Genomic DNA, 24,861 nt, shown 5'->3' on the forward strand with positions numbered 1-24,861 from the left:
TGTGTTTCGTGGGCGCTTCCTTTTTTTTTGTTGGTCCGCGTGGCTTGCTCTGCTTTGGTTGTGGTCGGCGCGGTGTTTGTTCCCCGGTGGCCTGCTGGTTGCGGCCCTTTGGTTGCGTTTGTGCGTGGTTTGGCGCGGGCTTCCCTCCGCTCCGCGTCTCTTGCTTTCGGCCCCGGGGCGCCGTTTTCCTGGTTGGGTTGGCGCTGGCCTCGGCGTGTGTCCGTGCGGGCGGTCGGCCGGGTCTTTGGGGGGCTTGTGGTTTCCCCCCGCTGCGTTCTCCCGTGTTTGGGGTTCTGGGCGGGTTGGGGGGTGGTTTTGGCGTTCCGCCCGCGGGTGCGCGGCCTCCCTTTTTCGTTGTGTGGTTTCTGTTGTCTGGTCGTTGCGTTCGCGGGTTCTCGTTTCTTGGTGCCTTCGGGGCGCCTTGCTTTGCCGTTGCGGGCCTCCGGTTTCGCCCCTGTTTTCCCGCCTTCCCGGGGGGTTTGGGTGCCCCGGGGTGGGTGGGTCGCCGTCTTGTCCCCCCTCTTCTTCGTTCCTCGCGGCGCTCGCCTTCCTGCCGCCCGCTCCCCCTTGCTTTGCCGTGCGCCGGTCCCCCGGTGTTGGCGTTTTCGTTCGGCGGCTGCCGCTGCCGTTCGCGTCTTGTGCTGTGCTGTTGTGGGGGCTTCTGTGGCTGTGCGTGCCTCGGTTCTTCTTGGCCTTTGCTTGCGTTCTTTGTTCGTGCTGTTCCCGGTCCTCTGGTCGGCGGGCGCGGGGCCTCCTGTCGGCGGTTGTGGGCGTTTCGTGGCCCCGCGGGCGCCCCGCGGCCTGTGGGGTGGTGCGCGGCCGGCCCCGGGCCCCGCCCTGTTGGTTTTGTCGTTCTTCCCCTTGCGGTGTTCTGTTCGGCCCCCCTCTCCTGGCCTGCCCGTGGGTTGCCCTGGGCCGCTTTAGCGCTCTCCCCGGTCCGCCTTGCGTTTGCGCCGGCCGGGTTTGCCCGGCGGGGTTTCCGGGTCTCGCTGGCGGGCCTCCCCCCCCCGCCCCCCGCCTTGCGTTTGCGTGCCGGTTGCATTGGGGGTTGGCCGCCTTGCCCGCCTTGCTCTGTTGCTTTGCTCGCGTGTTGCGCCCCCGTTGGCTTCTTGGGCGGTTTGCCTGGCCTGCGTCCCCCGCGCCTGCGTTGTCTGCGGCGGGTTGGGGGTGGGTTCCCGTGTCCCGGGTGCTGTTCGTGCGTCTTTCGCTTTTGTTGGGGGCCGGCGGGGGCCCCTGGCCGCTTGTCTCTCGCTCGCGGGCTCGGTGCTCCGCGTCTCGGCCGGTTGGTTGCCGGTGTCGGGTGGGCTGTGTGGTTTGGCTTTCGGCCCGCGGCGGGGTGTGGCTTCTTGGCGGCGTTGCCTTGTTTCCCGCGCGTTCTGTCGGTTGGTCGCTTGGGGTCTCGGGTTGGGGGTTGGGTTCCGCGTGCCTCTTGTGGGCGGCCCGGCTCTCTTGCCTCCTGGGCCTGGGGGCGGTGTTCGCCGGGGTTGGTTTGTCTTGTCCCGTTTCCTTTGTTTTTTCGTTCTTGTCTTTTTTTTCTTGTTTTTGGGTCGCGCCCCCCGTGCTTCTGTCGGCTTTTTGTTTTTCGGCTCGCTCCTGTTGCCGTTCTTTCTCTTGTCGCGCTGCCTTGGCCCCTTGCGCTTTCGGTGCCCCCGCCCGCCCTCTGGTCCCTTTTCCGCCCCTCGCGCGGCGGTTTTTGGGTGGGCGTGCGGCTTTGCGTGGCGTCGTGCTGCGGTGCTGGCGTTCGCGTCTCGCCCGGCTTTGCGTGGTGCCTGGCTCTGGCCCCTTGGGTGGCTTGGCGTCGTCTTGGCGGCTGGGCCCTGCCGGGGTTTGCCGCATCGGGCGTGCGCTCCCGGGTGTGCCCTTTGCTCGTGTCGCCGGTCGTCGCTTGGTGCGTTGCTGCTGCGTGGCGTTCTGCGTCTTGCCTTTCTTGTTCCGTTTCTCCGCGCTCTGTTTTTGCCTGCGTCCGTGTTTCCCCTTTCCCTTTCTTTGGTCGTTCCTCCTTTTTCGGGCCCTCCGTGTCGTGCCCGGGCTTGTTGCTGCTGCGCTTGGCTTCTGCTCCTTTGCGGGTCTCGCGGGTCCTCCCTTGTTGTCCGCTTGTCCCGTTCCTCCGGCGCCGTGTTGTCTGTTCTTTGTTCTCTCCCCTTTTCTCCGGCGTCTTTCGCCCCGTTTGTGCTTCGTTCCTGCTTGCCCGGTTGCTCCTGCTGGCCGTCGGCCGTGTTCTCCTCGCTCGGTCGCCGTCCTTTGTCTGTCGGCCTCGGCGTGTCGTGGGGTTTGGTTCTCGGTGCGTGTGTCCTGCTTTGTGTGGGCTCGGCCGCCTTCCGTGGTGGCTCGGTGGTGTGGGCCCCGGCTGCCGCGTCTTGTTGGCCGGTTGTCGTGTGGGCGGTGTCCCCCCGCCTTGTCGTTGGCCCCTGTGTGGTTTTGCTGTTTTCCTCTGTGGCCGGGCTCCGTTCTTTTCTCGGTTTTCGCTGGTGTTTCCCGTGGGGCGCTGCTTGGCCCGTGGTTCCCGGGCCTCCGTCTGTCCCGGCCTCGGTTTTTTTTCGGGTGTGTGGGCCCTCGCCCCCTTCCTCGGCCGCTTGCCGCCCGGGCGGTGTTTTTGGCGGTCCTGCGGGTGTGTTTTGGGCTGGGTGCCCGCTGGGGCTCGCGGCCTGCCGTTCTTGTTTTTCTTTTTTTGGTTTCGTTTTTTTTTCTGGTGGCCGGGGGCGGGCCTGCGTCCTGGTTGTGTCCCCTCGTCCTGTCTGGCCGCCTCTTCCCGGGCTTCTGCCCCTCTCTCTTTCGGGGGCGGCGGGTTTTTTATCGTGTGGGCCCGTGCCCCCGCCCCCGCCTTGTCGGCTGCCTGCTTCCGGTTGCGCCGTCCCGCGTCGTCTCTTGCCCCCTTTTCTGGCCCTTGGCCTGCCCCCGGGTCTTCTTGGTCGTCTTTCCTGCTTTTTTCCCGCCCGGGCGCCCCTTTTCGTCGGGCCTTCTTTTCCGGCGGGGGGGCCTGGCGGGGGCGGCGTCGCGCCGGCCTGTGCTCCCCTCGCTTTCTTCCTCTTTCTCCCCTTTTTCCGCCGGTCGCCCCCCGTTCTGGTGGGGTCCCCTGTGCCCCTGCGCCCGTTTCCGTCCGTTGTCGCCCCGCCTGTTGCCTTCCCCCTGGTCGTGTTCGTCTGCCGTCTCGCTCGTTCCTCTCCCTTTGCCCGGGTTGCCCTTGTTGGCTGGCCCTGGGGCGCGCTCCCGTGTTTGTGTGGGTTTGTCCGCCCTTTTTTGTTGTCCCTCTTTTTTTGCTTGTTTGGTCTTGGGGGCCCCCGTGTTGTGCCCTTCGCGTTCCCCCTGTGCGGCTGCTGGGGCCGGGGTTTCTTGTCACCCGTTTTCGGCTTCTGCTTGTCTTTGTCGGTTTTGTTGCCGTGTTTGGGTTCCCTTGCTGGTTGTTTCTTCCCGCTCTTGTGTGCCTTTTTTCGGCTTGTGGCTCCTTTCCCCTTTGTCGGCGGCGGTCTGCTTGTGTCGTCCCCGTCTTTTCGTGTGGTCCCCTCCCGCTCCCGGCTCCCCTCCCGGGGCGGGCTTGGCGTGCGCTGTTCTTCGCTGTTTCCCCCCCCCTCCGCGCTCCCGCTTTTTTGGTTTTCCCCTTCCTTGTTTTGGTGTGTCGCTTGTTTCTGGGCGCTCTCTTGTCTGCTCTTCCTCTTCGGTCCCGGCGCCGGCTCCTGGCGCCTTCGGTGCTTGCCGGCGCGCGGGTTCCCCGCGCCCCCCTCTTGTGGCTGTCCTCTGTTGCTGGCTTCCGCGAGTGGCCTCCGCTCTGGCTGCGTCTCCCCCGCATGGTCTCCTTCCCTTGTCCCTGGCGTTCGGCGCTCCCCCCGTTTTGGCCCTTTCGCGTCCTCCCGCTCTCGCTGCTGCCCCCGCTCCCCCCCCTGTTTCTGTGCCTTCCCTGCTTTCCCTTTTTTGCTTCTTCGTTTCGTTGTCTTTCTCGGCGTGGGTTGCGTTTCTGTGTGTTTTTTTCTGTTTTTGGTTTTGTTCTGTTTTTTCGGCTGGGCCCCTTCTTCTTTCTTTTCCTCGCGCGTCGCCGGTTGCCCGCGGTTTCCCCCGGGCTGTTTTGGTGCTCCGGCGGCTGTTGCCCGCCCGTTTGGGCCCGGTTGCTCCCCGGCTCCCTGCCCCTTTGTCTCGGTCTTCCCTTTGTTGCCCGGCCCCGGCCCTTTTCTTCTGTCCTGTCCCGTTCTGCGCCTTCCTGTTGCGCCTTTGTGCCCTCCCCTTGTAGCCTCTTTCCCTGCGCCTCTTTCCCCGCCCCGTCTTGCTCCACCCCTGCTGTCCCCCTCCTCCGGTCCCGGTCACCGGGTCTTTCCCGTCTTTTCCCCTCCTCCGTCCTCTCTCTTCGTTTCGTGTGGCGTTCCGTCCCCCGCTGTTTGTGGCTTTCTTCGCCGTTCCCCGTTTGCTGTGCCTCTGTTCGCCCTTTTCACCCTCCCCCCTCCCTGCCGGTCGCGGGGCTCCCCCTTCGCGCGGGCTGCCCGCCCTTTGTGCTGCCCCCCCTCAGTCTGCCCTCTTTTCCGAGGCCCGGCGAGGCTGTGTCCTTCTGTTGCCCTCATCGGCCTCTGGTTTCTGCGTCTGTTGCGCTTTGCCCGCTGCGCTTTCAGCTCGCCTCTCGGTGCCTTGTGTTGCTTCTGCTCTTTGTCCCCGGCCCTCTGCGGTAGGGCCCCTTGCGCCCCCGGGGCCGCTTTCTTCTCCTTCGCTTGCCATCGGCGTCCTGTGCGCTGATCTGTTCGGTTTTGCCAAGTTCCCGCCGCCGCTCTTCTGGCCCGGCTTCTTTTTCTTGGCCTCGGTCTACCCCGCTGCTGCTGTGTTCCCTCTTTTTCGCCGTCGGCTTTCTGCGCTCTCTTTTTGGATTGCCGTCTGGGCCGTGGGTCTCGGCTTCTCCCCTGCGTGGCCGGCTCTTCCCCTGGTCTCTCTCTCCCCTTGCTCCGTGTCGTTGTGCATGTGTTCCCCGCCCCTGTTCCCTTCCGTCGCCGTCACCTTCCCCGGGTTCTCTGCCATCTTTTTGCGGGGGGTGGTGCGTGTTGTGGTGTGGCCCTGTTCTGGCCGGGTGGGCGCGATTCCGGGGCCCGGGTCGGCCGCCTTGGGCCCCTTCTGTCCTGTTCTGCGGGGGTGGCCGGGTTTTGCGGGCGCCTTCTCTCCCCTTCCCTGCCCTTTGACCCCCATGGTTTTCCTCCCCTGCATTTCTGTCGGCCGCCCCCCCCCGTGCCCCCCCCGTGCCGTGCCCCCTCCCTCGCCCTTGTTTTCCCCTGGTTGCCGCGGCCGTCCTGCTTCTTTTTTCTTCCTTCGGTGGGCCTTCCGCGGTTCTGACCGGGCCCCCTCTGCCTTTAGGTGCCTCCCCGCCCGGTTGGCCCTGCCTCCTCTCCTTCTCTGTCCTCTTGCCTTCCCTTCTTCTCTTCCTCTCCTTGGCTGTTTTCCCTTTGGCGTTGCCGGGCTGGTTCCCGCCCTCCCGGCCCGCCCCCTTCGGCCCGGTTTTTGTTCCTCTGCCTCTTTCCCTTGCGGTGGGCCCGGTCACATCTCTCTTCCCTGGGTGGGCCTGTCGCGCTTGTCCTCTTCTTGCCGGGGCTGGGTTTGGTTGCTGGCTCCTGGTTTGCTGGCGTCGCGCCACCCCCCGCCCATTTTGGCGGGCCGCTCTCTTGCTGTTTTGTCTTTCCCCTTGTGCGCGGGGCCGTGTTTTTTCGCGGCGTCCCGGGGCTTTCCTTTCGCGCGCTCTTCCTGCGCCCCCGGTGCTGTGTTCTTTCTGGCCCACGCCGCACCCCGGCCTTCTCTCTCCCGGGCTGGGCTCTTTCGGGGCGGCTCCTCTTTTCGGTTGGGGCTCCAGTGGCGGCGCCGTGCCTTCCTGGTTGTGTCCCTGCGCTTCGCGGTTGCTGTCCCCCTGGGTGCCCGCCTCTGCTGCCCTTTTTCTCTTCGGCCCCTTCCGCGCCGGCGCTCTCCCCCCCCGGCTGCTAGCCGTTCTGGGCCGCTCCCCTCGCCTGCCGTTCCCTTCCTCCTTCCCCCCGTTTTTGTGGGCCCTTGGCCACCGCACACACACGGCGTTCGTCGCCTCTCCCACCCTTCCGCCCCTTATTTTGTGGTGTTCCCACGGGGTGTCTGCCGCGTGTTGGGTGCGTTGTTTCTCCCACTCTCCACTCCCCTCCTTCTCTTTTCCCCCCCCGGCGCCCCCCCTGCGCCTTTTGGCGGCCCGGGCCTCCTTTCCCTTCTTCTCGGTCGTGTTTCCTCTGTTTTTGGCCCCGCGCAGGACCCCCGTCGCTTCCCCCTCTCTCTTCCCCTCTCACCTTCTTCCCCCTCTTCTTCTTTTTTTGTTGGCGCCACCCCCTTTCCCCCTCCCCTCCGACCCCGGCCCCCCTCTCCCTTGTTGCCTCTCCCTTTTCTGTCGTTGGCGCCCTCTTCCTTTTTTGCGTTCGGTTTGGTTTGTGTGTGTGTTGTGGCTTCGCGACTTTTCGTTGCGTTCGGTTGGGGGGTGTCCTGCGCGCCGCGCGCCGCTGGGGCCTGTCGCGTGGGCCTTCCTTGGTGGTGCTCTCGGGCACCACCGCCCCCTCTTGCCGCTTCGGTCCTTCGTCCTTGGCCCCCCGTTCTTTCCGCGCGTTCCGGTGCGCCGGCTTTGCCGGGCCTTGACATTGTGTTGGGCGGGCACCCTTTTTGCGTGCACACGCCCCCTGCGGCGTTCTTGTTTTGGTTGCGTGCGAGGGGGTCTTGCCCTGGTTCGGCGCCCTTGGCCCTCTCGGGCTCCTCGGCGCGATTTGTCCTCGCGCCTCGGCGCTGGGCCGGGCCCGGCCGGCGTGCGCGCGGCCGTCGCCCGGGTGGTTGACGGGGGGGCCCGCCCCGGCCCTGTTCGCGGCGCGCCTGTCTTCGGGCTTGTTTCGTGGCCTCGGCCGGTGGGGGGTGTTTCTGTTCTCCGGCGCGCTCGGGTCGGCTTGCCGCGGCTCGTTTCGGGGCTTGGGGGGTGCGTTTTTGGCTGTCCCTTGGTGATGCGTGTGGCGGGGCGGCTGTCGGGGGGCGGGGTGGGGTCGGTGCCTGGTCGGCCCTGGGCTCCCTCTTTTTCCTTTTTCTTTTGGGGGGTCGGCGGGGGCGGCGTTTGATTTCGCGGGGGGGTGTGGGTGGCCGGCCTTTGCTTCCGCTTCTGGGGTTTTGGGGGGGTGGCCCTCCGTTTCCTTGCTTGCTCTCCGCCCCCGCGGGCTCCGTTGGTGGTTTGCGTTGGTTGGCCGCTCGCTCCCGGGCCTGCGCGTGCTCCTGCTCGTGTGTGCGCTTCTCTCCGGCTACGTGCGTTGGCGCTGTGGCTCGTCTGTCGCTCCCCGGGGGCGCGGGTCCTGTGGCGCTGGGCGGTCGCCGCGCTCACGACGCCGTCGGCCGCTGTCGTGTCCTCCCCCCTTCCAGCGTGGTTTCCCTCTCTTGTTGTTTCGGGCCTTTCCCTTCGCATGTTGGGCTCGCGCTAGTGTGCGGCTGCCTCTCTTGGTCTTCTGTTCCCTTCTCGCCCAGCGGCCCCCTCCCTTTTCGACCGCCACTGCTTCGGGTCCTCTCCCCATTCCACGGGCCCGCGGTCGGTTGCCTTTGGCGGCCGCAGCGGTTTGCTTCCCCTTGCTCGGACTGCCCTGTTTAGCTTCTTGCGCTCGGTTGGTCACCTCCCATACGGGCCTGTGGCGGGGGTTCCCGGCGCCCACACGTTTTCTGTGCGGGGCCGTCGCGGGCTCCCTTTGTTTGCCTGGTTTTTTTTGGGCTTATCCCTCGTGTGTTTTGTCTTTTTTGTGCCCTTGGTTCTTGGCGGCCGCTTGGGCTTGTGGTTACATTTTCTTTTCTATCTCTTTCGCTTTGGCCCTTTCGTCCTTTCGGTTGCTCTCCTCTCCCCCTTCCCTGTTTGTTACTTCTCGCGTTGTCTCTCTGTCGCCGTTCTTCTACTCTTCTGGGTCCGGTTTTCTTTTTGTTCCCGTTTTGCTTCTTTTTTTTTTCCCCCACTCGGCGCCGCTCGTCGTGCTTTCCTCCCCCTTCCCTTTGTTTGCTCTCGCGCTGGTGCTTCGTGCCTTCCCTTGCTCTTCACTTCCTGGTTCCTCCCCCGCGGCGAGTTGGTGACCCCTCTCGGTTCGCACCTATGGCTCGGCCGCCTCTCCTTTCTTCGCGATCATTTTCATTTTTCCTGTTTTGTTTCTCGCTCGACGTTGCGTTTTGTGATCCCTCTGCTTTGCGCCACCATCGTCTTCTCACTACTCCTGCGCCCTCCCCGCGCTATCCGTTCCTCTTGTGCCCCTTGTCCTTATTTCCCCCTTCTCGGGCGGTTGAGGGACGTACCACCCCTACGGCCCCCAACATCGACCGCTCTCGACTCTGATCCAACCTCCGGGTTCCTGAGCGGGGTGGCGGCATCTTGTGGGTTAGCGGCTCGCCTCACCGTTGCTCTCATCACGCGCTGACCGGAGACGCAAGCGGCGTGACCCTTAGTTCGGGCGCACAGGCAACTCCGTCTTTCGTTATCACACACTGGCCACTCACGGGCGTGATACCAATGAACGCGCTTGGCGCAGCCGGGTTGGCACGGGTTTGTTGTCGCTTTCCACCGGGCGTCTGAGGGCCCCACAAGTTTCTGGGTGGTCGGCGATCATCGACGACCCCACCACTCTACCTGCACAGCTCTATACCATCGGGTCACCACGCTATACGAACCGATCCACCCACGAAGCCCAGCTTAAACCTGGGCTCTATATAACCACTCCATCAAGCCGACCACTGACCCTGCTTCGCTCGCGATCTATGACCCGGTATGCCCACCCACCTCCCTCCCCCCCGTTTTTTCCGCCACTCCCCCATGCCCGCCTCCCCCCCCCTACACCATGCCTACAGCCAACACAGGCCGTCGCCCCGATTCGATCCCCGCGACGAGCAAGCTCGGTCCCACTGGGACCGTTACACTGGAGGGGCCTAATCTGGCCGCCCCCGCCCCAACCACCACCCATTATCTCGCAACGCTCCACAACACACTGACCCAACCGACGCACCCACACCCGCCAAATAGCACAGACAACGCACCACACCACTAGCCCCCTCGTGCATCTATTCTTTAGATGAGTAATGCCCTGCAACTACCCTTCGCGCTACATCGAGTTATCCCACAGCGCTCCGTATCGTATGCCAGCCGCCCCGACATCACTCCTCGCCTACATATGCAGGCCATCCGAGACTTCTAACCCATTCCCATGACCTGTAACCCAACACTCCGCCTCTCCCAGTTATCCGATAACTAACGAGCCTCCTTGATCCACGCTACTCTCCACATCATCTCTGGCGCAGCACCCATAGCATCCTCACTTCCCCCTCAGCGCCCTTAACCTCACTTAAATAGCCCAACTGCACTGCTCGCTTGCCTCCCTCGCACTCATTCTCTTGAACTCTACGTGGATCCTGATTTGCGAGTACTATTCAACCATACGCCGAAGCCAATTCCTTCTTCCTAGGGAGAAACCAGGTTAGGATGTGCCCCACCTTCTGGCACGACCCCCACATGATGCCAGCGCCGTGCCTCGCTCAGGCACCGCCAAATAAGACATACAACCCCTAGAGCTGCATTGATACGACCGTCGCCCTCGCATGCGAACCGCGGACCTCCCTCATCCCACACACTTTGAAGCTGGGAAATGGACCAACAAAGGCACCCAGCCACCATTATCAGGTAGAATGAAACAGATTTACACATTGGATGACTAACTCGACCCCCTAGTGGGAATGAGAATAGGCACCTTCATTTACTTTAATGTTAGCTTCCAGGGTCTCTTGCTCGAAGTTGACTCTTGAGCAATCATAAACCTGAAGCCATCTCTATCCCCTTTGCTCTCGAGGAACCTCTGCCAAAGACCACTCATCTCGACCCTACCCCAGGCTCTCACACACCCCGATATATTAACAACATACAAGCAACGCGCGAGAACATTCAAGCCAAAGGCTGGATAACCATATGCCTCTTCTCCGCGCTAGAATACTACAAAGTCATGCCAAAAGGTCCCACAAACGCCCACGTAAACCAAAGCCAACCAAACTTCTCGGCTCCTGTTCTCTGTTCCTTAATAAGATGTAATCGCAGATCCCGTCTAAAAAGCATGCGTACGCTTGCCCCACACGAGACCCATCTCATTGGGAATTCTTACAGGTCAAAGGTGAGTGGCATTCAATTGCCTGGCACCCTAGCCCCCCTCTCCTTCCTCCACCCTCACCCTCGCTCCCCCTCAGCCCCCCAGAAAACCACCACTTTGCCCATGGGACCTTCTTAATTGCCTCCACAGCCACGCCCTCCCTGCCTCACAGACTCGCTCCCGGGAGAACTTCAGCCCCAGGAGAGGTGGAGAGTTTTGAGGCTCTCTTCCCGGCTCCTATTGTTTGGCCAAAGATTTGGCATGGGCGCCCACCATCACACCCCCGCCCATATTCCTCTGAGCCCAAGGGTCGCTATTGCTTCTCGCTGGAAGCGTCGGCCCTGAGGGAAGAAGAAACCAGCGGAAACCACCTGGCCATGCACTGGAATTACACAATACCAGCTGAAGAACAGAAATAATTTTCTTCTCTCTCCCCATTGGTCCAAAATTGCATGGCCCCGCCCTTGAACCCCCCACCTTTCTTCTTCCCTCTCCCGCCTTCCATGGGGCTCTGTCGACAAATATCTCCAATTGCATTCTATATGAGCAAATTTTCCTATTATTAACTAAGGGCAAAAAAACTAATATCTATTTTCATATGCGCAACTTATCCCTCCTCTTCAGCCTCATCCCAGTGAGAGAGGCGAGAATTAAGGCGGCGGCTCCTTTAAGAGGAAAGCGCTGCCCTTCATAAAAATGGAGTCCTCTGGGCCCTGAAATGGTTGCCCTGGCTACCATGAGGCCTCGTGGCCTGCGAGCCTACTACTCAGCCTTAACTATCTGAGATAAGGAGCACTTTTGTGGCCAAGAGACAAAGCGAGCCTCCTTCCCTTTCACTAAAATGGCTTCCAGGGCTATCTTCCCTGCTAAAAGCCATGGAAGCCCACTCTGGAGGCCTTTGCATGTTCACACTCTATAGCATCAGGGGAAGGCCAGGGCAGGCCCTTTGAAGGGAAGCAAAGCTGGGAGGCTTAAGATGGATGAATAAGTCCAAAATGTCACCACCACCACAAACAAACAACAACAAACAACACAAAAGCCTGGATATGGGCTCTTTGGAAGCCAACATGTTTAGGATTGTGGGGTTTTACCGCAAAAAAAGGGGAGCTGCGTGACTGATTAGGAAGGAGGTTTGTATTTATATTTCATATTCATGTTTTAGAATAATTTGGGATTGTTTCCAGATTCATGTGAAGTGGAGTTTGTAAACAGTTTGTTTTGTTGCTTCCCATAAGCATGAGGATAAAATGGATAATATAGTTTGTGTGTGTTGTATAATATACTATATGTGTAAATCGATATATCGATAGATAGATCTCTTCTTTTCCATCCCAAAACACACACACAACAAACCAGTAAGAAACAGAATGCTGAAATTTTCTCCTTGGTATCTTCTAGTGTTTATATAATTGCTATAGTCCCAATTTATGCCCTGCCAAAATTTCTCCTTTTTGTTTCTTCCTTTGCCGGTTTTTGTTTATAAATCAATAATTCATTTATTCCTGCTAATGCATATGAGGATCTAGACTTGAGTTCATGCTGCCAAATCTCCCTCTTCCGTGAGTCTCAAAGGGGTGCTGCCCGTCTTCTTACAGACTGACCTATGTATTTTGTTATTCTATTTATTAGTATTTTATTATTGATTATATTGATTCTACGGACGACACGCTATATTTTACAGGTTGTTAGGGCAACAATTTGGTGAGTGTTCCAGGCACGAAAAACCACAGATAGTTACATGTAATGAAAAGATACTTTAAATACTTTTTTTAATTCCGTTTTTAACTTCTTTTATTGTGCTATCTCCCATATATTAATCTGTGCTGACTCTATCTGCCATCATAAGCTTCCTATTCCTAGTTAATGTGCCTTTAGAGGTTGTATAGAAGGGAGAAATTTTCCGCCGATGTTTGCTGGTTCCCTGTTGCATTGCAGACAAGCGACGTCTGTGAATTTGCATTTACACAACCATTAAAGGTCACAGCTGCTTCTCTCTCCAGCTTTTAATCCACGGTTCAATCCTACAGAATGGCTTTATTAGCGCTGCAGGCCATGAGAAGGATTCCTCCCATGGAACCCTTTGATGCGGTTAAATGCTTGTCATTCTTGTCTATCATTAGATAGTTAGAAACCGCTTTCAACTCGTTTCTTGGCACGAGGTGGGTGAAGCATCTCTCTGGCGCGTAAATTAATCATGCCCCTTCTTCCACAGCCGAAAGACGCAAGTGTCCCTCGTTCTGCAGCAATGGGTAAAGATAAGAAGAAAGAAAGGACAGCAAAAAGGGAAGAAGTCTTTGCCTATGCAGGCACATGAGCTGCTCTGCCGCTGTGCAGTTCATACAGGACCCTTTGCCAGCTGCAAAATCAAGCGGTATGACACCTTGCAGCTCCCTTGGTTTCCCAAGGGAAGAAACTGAAGGCAGCCAGAAGCGCTTCCAGTCCCCGAACCCATTGTGAGTCAGAGGAGCCTGTCCTCACTCAACTCATTGTTGTAAGGTATTTAAGAAGTTAGACAGAAAAACAGGGCTGGTTTCACTAGATGGTTTGATGGTGGTGTTCACACTAGTTTTGATGGGTCATTTATACTCATAGCTCCTGCAATTCCAAATAATTTAAAAAACGATTCCAAATTCTTATTATGATGAATTATTATTAATGTAAGTAATGGCATAAATTACCTTTTAATTAGTTATTAATCCGGGTTCTCTAACCGTGGTTAACGGCATAGATTTCAGGTGCGGTCTGGGGTAAAGGTGGCTTATAAAGTGTTTTTCCCTTCCAGTTCCTCCTGGTGCTTTTAATTTCCCATCACAGGATTTTAAGTTTAAAAAAAATAGTATTTCAGGTCTTCCTTTCTTTTCAGACATATACTAATTGTAATTCGGTTTTATTCGTTCACTGCTTTATCACATGTTGTTTTCATCTTTTGTTTGCTGTCCTTGTCCTTAAGCTATGAAGGTGTGGAAAACGTTCATGGGGATTATATGGGAGAAGCCCTCGTAGGAACGGCATGTTTCAAGGGGGCCTGTATAAGGTGGGTTAATTTAATGTTGGCTTCTGCGCTTCAAAGTCACCACAATGTGCCAGTGCCCCTCTCACCCTGACATTGAATTTGGCCCCTGAGGGTGGCTTTTCCTGACCCTTTTCCACACGATCCATTCCGTGTCCCCTCCCCTGCCCACGTCTTCGGCCACATCCACACACACTCACACATCCCCTGCCAAAAAAGGATGATTTTCTCGGTATTACAACACTTTGTGGGTCGCATAGTTGCTGTCACTCTCTTCATTTTGCAGGGGGCATGTTCGGCGGTGGGGCGCGTCGCGCGCCCCTGGGCCTCATTGCGCGTTCCCATCTGATGGCCGAGGGGGCCCCGTACCTGGTTTGATGGAGTTAGTGATGAGGGTTCACACTTGTTTTAAATGGATCCTCATTTCGCTCTTTTTAGTGCAGTCCACCCCCACACCCCTCCCCCGCGGTGGACCCCGGCTACTGATTTCTCTGGCGACCCCCTCTCGGTTCGTTGTATGCTGCCCCTGTACGATCCTCATCCTATTGCCAGGACCTGTGGTGCAGGCCTCGCGGCTTAGTCTACTTGGGGTTGGCAGGCTGAGCAGAGACGCTGAAGAACTTTGACCGCGATTTATCCCGTTGCAGGGATCCGCATGGAAAGTCAGGCAGGAGTGACGATGGTATCTAAAAAAGATATGTTGGCTCCCCACATCAGCATGATGAAGGGAGCCCTACATCTTCCAGAAGGAAATATGGTCATGTACTCTCTTTTGTCTATGGCAGTTGTATGCATCTCTTCTTTGCATTTTAGGGAAAACCCCTGCGTCTGCTCAATAACTACAGATGCATCCTGCATTTTATACTGCCCTGATGCTTGGCTAGCATCTATGAAGGTGAGGTGAGAATGGGATCAGGCATGGCTTTGGATGTTTACAAGGTGGGCACCTCTCTGTTTCGTAATATTGGACAGTGGGTTGAAGGCCCAAGAGGCATGGCAATGTAATGCAAACTGCAAGTTCACCTAGATGCGGGAATCTGAGGCAGGAAGTTTCTCCTCTTGTGGCGGAAAGGGCTGCAGAATCAGGACTTAACATACAGATGCATTATTGCCTGAAATGGATTTCAACATGTGGAAAAAGACTGAAAAGTGTTTTCCTCCTTTTCCTTGAGAAATGTCTATCTGTAGTTGGTGTCAAAAGTACCACAAGAAATGTCTTCTGATGACGCTTTCTATATGTGGAGACACTCTTCCCTTGCAAGGTTGAAATGGTACTTAACAAGAGGTTTTTGCAAAGTCTTGCTGACAAATTATTTGTCACTGAATCAATATGTGTATAGTATCATTTCAAGTTTTCTAATCCATGACCTATAAGCCACTTTGTGGCTGTGTGGAACATCCAGCAACAACTGCCGAATCAATGTTACATGTCTGAATATAATGCTGGCTTCATTTGATAAAAATTTCGACTGTTTTTAAATTGGCCTTTTAGGCCTTTAGCCTGTCAGTAAGCTGGTATTTTTTACAACGGCCTCAAGTGTTTGGTTAATGTCCGGCGGTGTATTTATTTATAAGTGTCAATTGCTCTGTGTTACGAGCAAAATGCTCAGGTGTTAAACGATTATTTCCTCAATTTTATTTCAGCGGCACGATTTACTAAACAGGGACGTTTCTTCTGGTATGAAGGTGCCTTTGTGACAATTTAAAAAGCCTTCGGCAGTGGGACTTCAGCCACTCTTATGACCTCGCCGACATCCGGTTGTAGGTAGGTTTTCAGTTTGTTTGGTTTTTCAACAAGGAGGGAATTTATGCTTTCTATGGGAAAAAACAGAGATTTCAATTTATTACTGCATCTTTTTTCTGTCTATATTGTGTTGTAGGCCACAACCTTTCTCCAAGAGGGCTGTGGTCATTTGTGTGGTTTGGTGGCTTTTGATAAGGAGCATGGTCCTCTGCGTTGATCAGGTGCAATACCAGAAGACATTTCCCTTTTGAAAGCCTTCTTTCAATTCGCCTTCTCGTCTTCGCTCTCGTATTTTAAAGATAAAGTAAATAAGGAGATTTGCCCATCCTAAATCTGGAAATACATAAGCAGGATTAGACTGGATGAAAAGAGAGGCATGAACAATGGGAGGAATGACCATCAACAATTGAAGACATGCAGGGAGACACATACTCCTAGTAGGAAATAGCGACAGGGAGGATGACTGAAGGAAGTCAAGGAAGGGAAAGTGCAAAAGGCGAATTTACAGTGAACATTCAGGGGAGGGAGTAACAGGGTTGTTTTTTGTTGATTGCTGTTGTTTCAGTTCATGTCTTTAGGTTTACTGCTGTGCTTTTATGTGTTAAACTGCATAAAATAATATTGTCCGAAAAAGCTCTTTTGTGGAATGCACACTCCTGGAAGCTCCCTAGTTCGCAGAGTTGAACTTTTCTATGACGACTTACTTTATCTTAATTAATAGTGTTTCTTAAAAACTCAGTCTCATTCTCTTTGAATTTGTCCACTTTCTGTTTTAAAGCCTTTCAATATACTCGGTGCTTTTATGGGATTCGAAAGCTCCACAAATATTTGTGTCTTTTGGCAACCGTCTTCTGCCATTGGCAATATCTATATTGCTGCTATTCTTTTAATTGTCCTTCTTCCTTGATTCCCTAATAGTCTTATCGATTATGGGTGGGCAATATCTACGACGGCAGTTTTGGGGGAGGCTTCCGTCATGGGAAGGGCGGAGCAGGTGGAGACCACTAACAGGCGCAATATACTGGGATAATGGTGCGAATGGGATAAGGTGAGGCTTATCAAGTCTTTTGATTTGATTGTGTTGGTTTTTAAACCATAAGGCTGAATATCCTAAATCATTCTCAAGCGTTTTCTGTCTAGATTACTTCCTCTTTTTATTTTTTTATGTTGCTCTTTTTGTCTTTTATTTACAGCACTGAAAAGTGACTTTTGGACATGCCCTTCTGTTGGCCTACCTAACAATTTAAACTAGTGACCTCCGCAGTACAACAAAAGTGTTTTAGATTCGTGGCTAACACAATAATGCCCACAACAATCATCTACTACTATCTTTATGAGCGACAAGATCCCTCAGGTTGTTTAAAACCAGACATGGGACAGGACTTAGAACAGAAAGGACCCTGATTTCAAAGTATGAAACAGTCCCATTGGTGTGAGAGATTAGGCGCATAAAACAGTTGGCAAAACAGGGCTGATGAGGGGAACCGTGCCTCCCACCATCATCCTTACCAGGTTTAATGGCTAAGGTTAATTTCAACCCGGGATGGAGCAAAGCTTGTTTTCTTCTGCTCAAAGAGGTTACGGCACCCAAACTAGTGGATCAAAAGAGCAAAAAATTTGACTAAACATGAAGAAAGAATTTTCTTGACATGAAGCAACTGTCTGAACAGTGAAAAAATACTTGGTAAGGTGGTCTGCTCTCCTTCATTCAGGCATTCCAAACAAAAGTTTCAACCGCATTTATCAGGGATGATTTAAGTGTAACTTGTGGAGGTTGGACTAGATGAGCCTTTGATCTTTGCACTTTCATATGCTGTGAACATTGAAGGGCCATTGGTTTAGAATGCAAGGACTGAGTCCCGGGAGTTGCTTGCGGTTCCCGTCGTGAGCTTTGAAAGCTTGATCTGCATTTTGTGCACTTGGTTGACCAAACGAGTCAACACTCTGAATAGACGTAAGGTTTTCTGTGACTCGTCTTTAAAAGAGATGAGGTGTTTTGCTGGTGTGGAGGAAGGAATTAAGGTACATATGCTGGCTTTTTGTATCATACCGTGCCTTTCTCTTACTGCCTCCCCATCCATGTCCCCCCTAGTTCTTTTAGGACAAATGGAATTTGGCCTTGGCCTGGAAAGAGTTTGTTTTCTGCCCTTTCTTTAAATGGCGTATAAGTCATTGTGGTGGAGGGAAAGGGGAGGACTCTTACCCATGGGGAACTACTGGGAAACACGGGTCTGCTTGTTCATTTTTTTGGCCCAAGGTTTCATAAGGAAAAAGTTTTTCAATTAAGAATGGTACCATTGCATTGTGATGCTGCTCACATCCATTGAATGCCAATTCAGTCCTAAATAGGTGGCTTTTTTCACTTTTTCCGCTGGTTTTGGGGGACCCACACTTTGTCTCTGAAGCTGATGAAACCTGGCTCACAATATTCCCCCTGCAGGAATGAGTATCTGTGGGCGATTTGTCAATGGGGACGCCATGGATTGTGGAAAGTACTTCTTTGCCAGTGGAGCAATGTATGAGGGCGAATGGGTTTACAACAAGAAGCATGGGTCTCCTATTTCTGTTAACGCTTTGGGCATATGTGTCCTATGGCCCCCTTCCACTGCATAGGAGAGAAAAGGAGGGAGAGAAGGGGCTGGAAAAGACCAGATGGGACAACGCTAGGATGGTAGCATAAAAGGAACAAATGATGGACGGGACTTGTCCACCTCTTACTCTTGGCTCTGCCCAGTTCTGGCTTGCAGCCCATCCTTGGCAAAGAACCACCGCCTCTCATGATTACCCTCCAAAGGAACAAACAATCCTCACTCTTTGGCTTTCTGTCATTCCTTGCCTTTTTAAAATCTTGTGTCTATTTTTCCAGCTATCCATTTCACCAGATAAAAAGACAGGATCCGGTCGTTGGCCTCGGGGTTGAGTCATGGACTGTGATTCCTTGCTTATGGCAAACCTACTGGGGATTCTCTGGGCAAGTCCTGCTCCTCAGCTCTTAGAGGCAGGCAAAAGCCCCTCTGAAGGAAGCAACCTTATTACGACTCCGCTGTGCTGGGCCCTTGGGTCTCCCTTATGTTGGAAATTGGCCTAATCAAGGTCACTACCAACACAACATTTATCCAGGCCATTGACAATGGTTTCTCTTTTTTTGTACTACAGCTTCCCCGACTCCCTCCTCTGAAACAAAGGAAACCCTGCCACAGGCAGATCCATCTAGGTCTCAGTGTCCTTTTCCCATCCAATGGTCCAGCTCTGCCGAAGAGCCTGAATGCATTCGGCATCTTTGTCTTTCTGCTTTCCCTACAGCTGATATTTCAGTTGATAACAGACAGTATCAATTCCAATACTGTGAGGGGTTAATTCCGGAAGGGACTTGGCTTCCACCTTGTACATGCTTTAGGGAGTGCCTAGCTACCATTAGACGCAATACAGAATGGATTGCTATCTTTGCTATTGCGTAAATCCTTGTTAGGCCTCCCTTCCATAAGTTTTATCTAAAGCCTTTTCGAACTCCATTGTAACTAGACGTTCTCACTAAGAACACTTTGCTAAAAAAATAGACTTTCTGAGTAGAATTTGCTTGTGGTAGTATGTCGGACAGAAATGAAAATGCTGCTAGGATTTTGTACAGAGCATGCTTTGCTTTCTTTTGGGTAAGCTTGTATTCAAGATATGGGCGTTGTCGAAGGCGGAATTATATATGACCATCTAGCTGAGTATCCCCACTTTTCAAATTGACATCATGAATACACAAGATATCAGTGGCATTCGAACGAAAGAGGTTCCCTTTGGCCCAGGTGAGCAGCTTTGTGTGTCCCTGGAGAAACATAGTAGGTTAAAGCTTCCCAAAGTTCGCGATGTTTGAAAAAATGTTTTTAAACACAGTAATTCATTCATATAACACAAAGGGATCTGCTTGAGGAGTAACTGACCTTGCGGACTCGAAGTGTGAAAGAAATTGCAGGATAATTAAACTGTCATCGGCCTTGGTCTACTTCCTCAGATGCAGCCAGTCTACACTCAACACAAAAGCATATGTGTGCTCCAGGCTTGTTCTACCCAATTAGTCTCCAAGTTGCTACCAGATCCCTCTGGTGGTGATTTGCCTTCAAGTCTTTTCTCACTTATGATCTTTGAAGGCAAAACCCATCTTGCCATTGCCATCCTCTGAGGCTGAGAGACTGACTTGGCCAAGGTCCCCAAGCGGTTTCCATGATTCGAGCGGTGATTTCAAAACCCAGCCTCCAAAATCATGGTGGCTGGCAACTCTATACTCACTCTGATCTTAATGATGCTTACTCAGGTTTAACTTCAAATGCCTCCCTTCCCAGCTGCCGAAGACCTCTGTGCCTTTTGCTGCTATTTTGGTTTCTTTTTGTAGTGAGAATGGTACCATGATTTCTTTCTTTGTTTTCCGCTGGCGTTATGAGAGCATCAAGGTGTGGATGGTCCAGGAGATTCTCTCCATGGGGATCAAATATTGAAATTCGACCTTTCAAACCTTATTTGCTCTATTTCCAGAAAAAGGACAGGGAAGAAGAAATTCAAGCCGGTATGCAGTGTTTATTATCGAGCTGATTTTGGATCTCTTAACTCACCAGGAAAAAGAAAAAGATTAAGGAAAATACAATTAAGGTGCTTAAAGGACACCCCAAAAGTGTAAACTGGCTTGTTGTATTAGCCATGAATGGCAAAGCTCAACCCCTGTGAGTCTGGGAATCGCTCCTCCCGCCCAGTTTAATTCCTGGGCCCTATTTATTCAAGGATTGATATTGCCTTTCTCCACCCTAGGATTAAGCTTGCAGTTAACACTCACACTCCCCCAAAAAGCCTTCATGAGGCACCGACGCAAGCTCTAGGCAAAGCAGTTAACATAACGACGTCTTTACATTTCCAGTTTTACGACGTATTTGTTATATTAATATACTAGAGGTTTCATACTGCTGGGCAGTTCTCAGAGCAACGTAGAAAACAGAGGTTTATGTGCCACACTACCTCCCTTCTTGTGCCTGGAAGATAGCCAATGACCTGAAACACATCCCACCTATCACCTTGCATTGATCCCAGCCCTTGACCTGTGATAGTCTTAACTCAAGGCCTAGTGTCCTCTCTGATTTGAGATATACATTAAGTCTGATCCATGTTTTGGCCCTTTCCATTCTTTCCCCCCAGACAGAATATGCTGTATGAGATATATCTCCAGAACTGAGCCGGTTGCGCACCTAGGACACCTTTCATCGCGCCTATTTTGGGGTCCTCCAGTCTAGAGGATAAAACGACCATTCGCTCGGACAACACCTTATCCTGATGCAAAGCTTCCAGTTCTGGCGGTTTTAAGACTGGCAGGTCCATCATTGCAACTTACGCTGCTGACATGGATAGGATCTTGAACTGTTGGTATCTCTTAACGTAAATTTCTGAGTCATGAATAAGGAGCTATATTAATTAATTTCTTTGGTAAAAAAAAAATTTACTTCCAAGCCTCTGCCCATATTTCAGACTCTGGTTCTACTCCAATTGCATAGTTTTTTTTTTTGGTTGCTGCTGTGTTGTGTTTAAGTCAACCACTCGCTTATGGTGACCCTCGCTGACAGAGAGACCTCTGATGCTTGTCAACAACTGCTTGCTCACGGTTCTGCAAATCAGGGCTATGGATTTCCTTTTGGAATGAATCTACATATCGTAGTGGCTTTCCTTTTTCCTATGCCTTGCCTTTTGGCAGTTATTATTGTCTTTCCAGTGGAGTAACAGGCAACACCTCAATGTTTTGCGTAGAGGGGAATACTTAAACCTGGAAAAACCATGTTTTTCATTTTCCCTTTTCTTTCTCTCTCACTCACCCTCTACCTTTCCTCTCTTTCCTTCTTTGTGGGCAGCTAATATTCGCCAGCAGCGCCTCCCTGGAAGGAGGTCTGCTGTTCCTCCTATCCCTCTCCCGGGCTGAAGGTGGTGGACACCCCTTTGTGGAAGGGGGCGCAAGGGTTAACGGAGGAGGATAGAGCATGAATGGGAGAGGCCTGGGGTGGGGCCATGCAAAATTGGGACCAATGGGAAGGAGGAGAACTCGGAAGTGGCACTGCAGCCAAAGGGACCACTATGAGGTTCTCCCTAGGGGATGTGGAGGGGCGCATGGTCAGAGGGCACTGTCAGGGCTGGAGGATGGGTCGGGGTCCATTGGGTCGAGGCTTCAGGTCGGTCAGGTCTAGGCTGTAGCCGTGAAAGTGCATTGGGACGGAGAGGGCTCCAGAGGCGGAGGCAGTTTTGCGTATCGCTTCTCGGTCCTTTTTGGTAAGGACTCAAGTTGTAGTATCTGTTCTTATCAGTTTTTAATATCTGATACGTCCTCTATTGAGACGATATATTAATTGATTTTTGGGTGGGAGATGGAAATAGGATGCTCCGTCCACCTCCAACGCATCGACCTGGTATTGCAGTTGCCTCCAGTGAACGGTGCACCTCCCATTTGGGGGGGAATATTGGTGGCTTTTTAAAAACAGATTGAGCTTACTTAAAGGGGCTTTGGAGGTTCCTCTGGGGAGCAGAGGCTTGTCATGAGAGTTCCAGAAGTTCTCCCCCGAGAGGCGTGGCCCCAAGGAAAAGAGGGCTGAGGAAGGGAGCCTGGCCTTTATGGGAACTCAAAAGGGAAATGACCTCAGTCAACAAGCATTGAAGGCCTCCCATGCCAAAGAGTCATAGGGGAGGAATAATTTTGGTTCAAAATTCCCCTTCCTCAGACTATTTCCCTTGGTGGGATTTAGACTCTCGGGGGAAGAAATTCTTGGACTCTCTGACAAGTCCTCTGCTTTCCCCAGAGGAACTCCAAAGAGCCCTTTAGTAACTCAATCTGTTTTAAAACCAGAAATATCCCCCCCAAAGGGGCGGTGCACCGTTCCTGGAGGCAACTGCCAATACCAGGTCGATGCGTGGGAGTGGACGGAGCAAGCTCCTATCCGTCTCCCCGCTCAAAAAATCCATTAACAAAGCTCTCGGGCTTTTGGCTAAGATCAAGTTGTAGATCTGTTATTATCAGTTAATTTGATGGATCCCAATGGCTCCAGAAGCCCCTGCCAGAAGAAAAGCAGAGTGCACTGCAGGAGACTCAGGAGGAGTTCGCAGGAGACCATCCGTGACACCGTGTGAGTTAGTTAACTATCGAGGCAGCCTGCTCCTTACCACCAGACCAGGTGGTGCATGTGAGTGCAAATCCCTGCTTACCATAATGCTGTGCCGAAGCTCCTCAGAGAGACAGGTGGAACTTCAGTCTTGTGCCTCCTTAAAAAGCTCCAGGGGGAAGAAATACCATCCCGGCGCGCATGAGCAGGAGGGTGTGGGCAGAAAAAAAGGATTTGCTGCTGCTTGTGCTGCTCTTAAGACTTGCCTTACTCGTGGGAGGGGGACATTTATGCACCTTCTCCTGAAGAGATTGTTCTCAGTACCCATCTTCGTCAGCTTACTCTGTGTGTGTGAAACCAAAAAGAATATGAAAGCCAAGACCCTTGTCACCCACATCACCGTGTACCATTCACCGGTTTGTTTTTTGTGCGAACAGTGCTCTTCAAAATTTAAGAACTTCTTGCTTTCAAGAGCACAAGACATCAGTTGCATGATTAGCCACCCGCGATTTACCTCCTATCTCTCACAATCTATGGTCCAACAGCCTGCTGACCTGATTTAAACCATCTTACCACCTGTATCACTGTTTTGCATGAGGAATAAAACTGCCAGCAAGGTGCCCTAGACAATCTTGCTGCCTTATCAACCTCCTTGCAAGACACCAGAAAGCCTTACTAGCTGGCGTCAAATTGGATGGCTCAAGCTGCGGAGTTGAGGACTTTGATGACCTAGAAACGCGGTTGGCTCTTTGATTTAAAAACTTTCCAAAGCACCAGACCTGTTTGAAAGAAAGCCCACCCTGTGAACAACTCTGGGCACCAAGTACCTTTTTCTCTGCCATCCAATGATCGGAGACAAAACAAAGCTTCATATGACCCTCGGCAGCATCCGCATTCAAAAGCTTGTACCGTGCAACAGAGCAGAGCGTTCAGGGAGTTCTATATGCCCATCTCCATTTTGTACATCCCCAGTGGGCATTGTATGAACATTTTCTTTGTTTTTCGACCGGTTGAGCAAAGAGCTCCCCTCCAGCTGACCTCCGATGACTGCAGAGTGGAGGAAGAATTAAACAACATCCTCTTAAGAGACTTTACCCCTCAAGAAGTTGAGGCAAGACTGACAAGGGCTAAAAATACAGCCCCAGGCAAGGATGGCATTCGATACAGTTTACTGAAGAAGTACGATCCTGGCTGCTTGGTTCTAGCATCCATCTTTAATTTCAGTAAACAATTTTGTCGAACGCCGACCAGCTGGAAAAAGGCTATGATTGTCCTCATCCATAAGAAGGATGATCCAACGGACCCTAACAACTGGCGCCCAATCTCCCTCTGTAGCACCATCTACAAGGTGTACACAAGCTGCATTGCTGCCAGGGTCACAGACTGGGCCATCACTGGTCGCGTTGTCAGCCCTCAACAAAAGGGCTTCATGTCCTGTGAGGGCTGCTACGAACACAACTTTATAATACAAATTATCATTGACACTGTTCGTCGCACCAGAAGAGAGTGTGCTGTGGCCTGGCTTGACATCAGCAACGCCTTTGGCTCTGTGCCACATTCCCACATCTTGGAAACACTGGCTGAATTGGGCATGCCTTCGACATTCCTTGACTTGCTCCGTGAACTTTATAACGACTGTACCACCACAGTGAGGACGGCGGAAGGCGAGACAGCGGAAATCCGTGTTCGTCGTGGGGTGAAACAAGGCTGTCCACTTAGCCCAATCATTTTCAACCTGGCTATGGAGCCTCTTCTCCGCCATATCATCAATGGTCCCGGTGGCTTTAAGCTACATGGCAATAAAGTGAGCATCTTGGCTTATGCGGACGACCTCGTTCTGGTAGCTGAAAAAGCTGATGAACTCCAGCAAATGGTAAATGCAACTGCACATGCTGCAGATTGGATGGGTCTGCAGTTTAATGCTAAAAAATGTGCAACGCTCCACATCAATGGGAGCCTGAAAGATCGAGTTCTGCCAACCGCTTTTACCATCCAAGGGAAACCCATGATCCATCTTAAAGAAGGAGATACCTACCAACACCTAGGGACTCCAACGGGCTTCCGAAGCTACCAGACTCCTGAGGCTACGCTGCATGCCATTGCGATGGATGCCACGAAGATCGATGCATCCCTCCTAGCCCCATGGCAAAAGATCGACGCGCTTAGGGTTTTCCTCCTCCCAAGGATTGACTTCGCTCTTCGGGGTTCGTCAGTCCAGAAAACAGCACTCAGTAGAGTCGACCGAGCAATCACGGCTTCCTTGAAGAAGTGGCTTAGCCTCCCTAAGCGTGCGACCAACGACATTCTGCACATTGCTCAACGACATGGAGGATTAGGAATCCCTAAGCTGGGAGATTCAGGGGACGCTGCAACCATCATCCATGCATATCGTCTTCTCACCTGCCCTGACAAGACTGTAAAATCTATTGCTTTAGGTTCCCTAAAAGAAGTAGTCCAAAAACGCATTGCTAGAATTCCATCAGAGAGCGACCTAGCAACCTATCTTTCCGGTTCGCTGGAAAATGAATTTGGACGCGATGGCGGTGACTTTTCCTCCCTCTTCACCCGCACCCGGAACGCAACCCGACGCTTAAACAAACTTATTGGTTGCAAATGGATGTGGGATGCTGAAGAGGGCCCCCAGCTCACCGTCACCAAAGGGAACCCTCCAGAGGTCCAGAATTTCTCCCACAAAACAAGACATCTGCTAGAAAGTTCACTGAAAGAACTTCTAAGGGAGAAATATACCATCGCGCTTCTGAGCAAGCCTGACCAGGGCAAGGTCTTTGAGGTGACATCGCAATGGGACTCAAGTAACCACTTTATTCCACGCGGAGATTTCACCCGTTTCGCTGACTGGCGTTTTGTTCATCGAGCTCGTCTGAATGTTGTGCCTCT

At 53.0% G+C, this 24,861-nt stretch overlaps 1 protein-coding gene and 1 non-coding gene across 2 annotated transcripts in view; both read left to right on the forward strand.

Moving 5' to 3' along the window:
• LOC121920537 overlaps nt 1–24,861 on the forward strand; it is a 26,904-nt gene that overhangs the window by 1,304 nt on the left and 739 nt on the right. The window contains exon 2 of the mRNA XM_042447670.1: nt 23,039–24,850. Coding sequence (XP_042303604.1) covers nt 23,039–24,850 — 1,812 coding nt within the window. The remainder of the gene's footprint in view (nt 1–23,038; nt 24,851–24,861) is intronic.
• Nucleotides 21,119–21,312, forward strand: LOC121924504. The gene has a single exon (XR_006102631.1). It is a non-coding gene; the product is annotated as a U2 spliceosomal RNA (small nuclear RNA).

The sequence above is a fragment of the Sceloporus undulatus genome, chromosome 2 (genome assembly GCF_019175285.1).
Source record: "Sceloporus undulatus isolate JIND9_A2432 ecotype Alabama chromosome 2, SceUnd_v1.1, whole genome shotgun sequence".
Lineage (NCBI taxonomy): Eukaryota > Metazoa > Chordata > Lepidosauria > Squamata > Phrynosomatidae > Sceloporus > Sceloporus undulatus.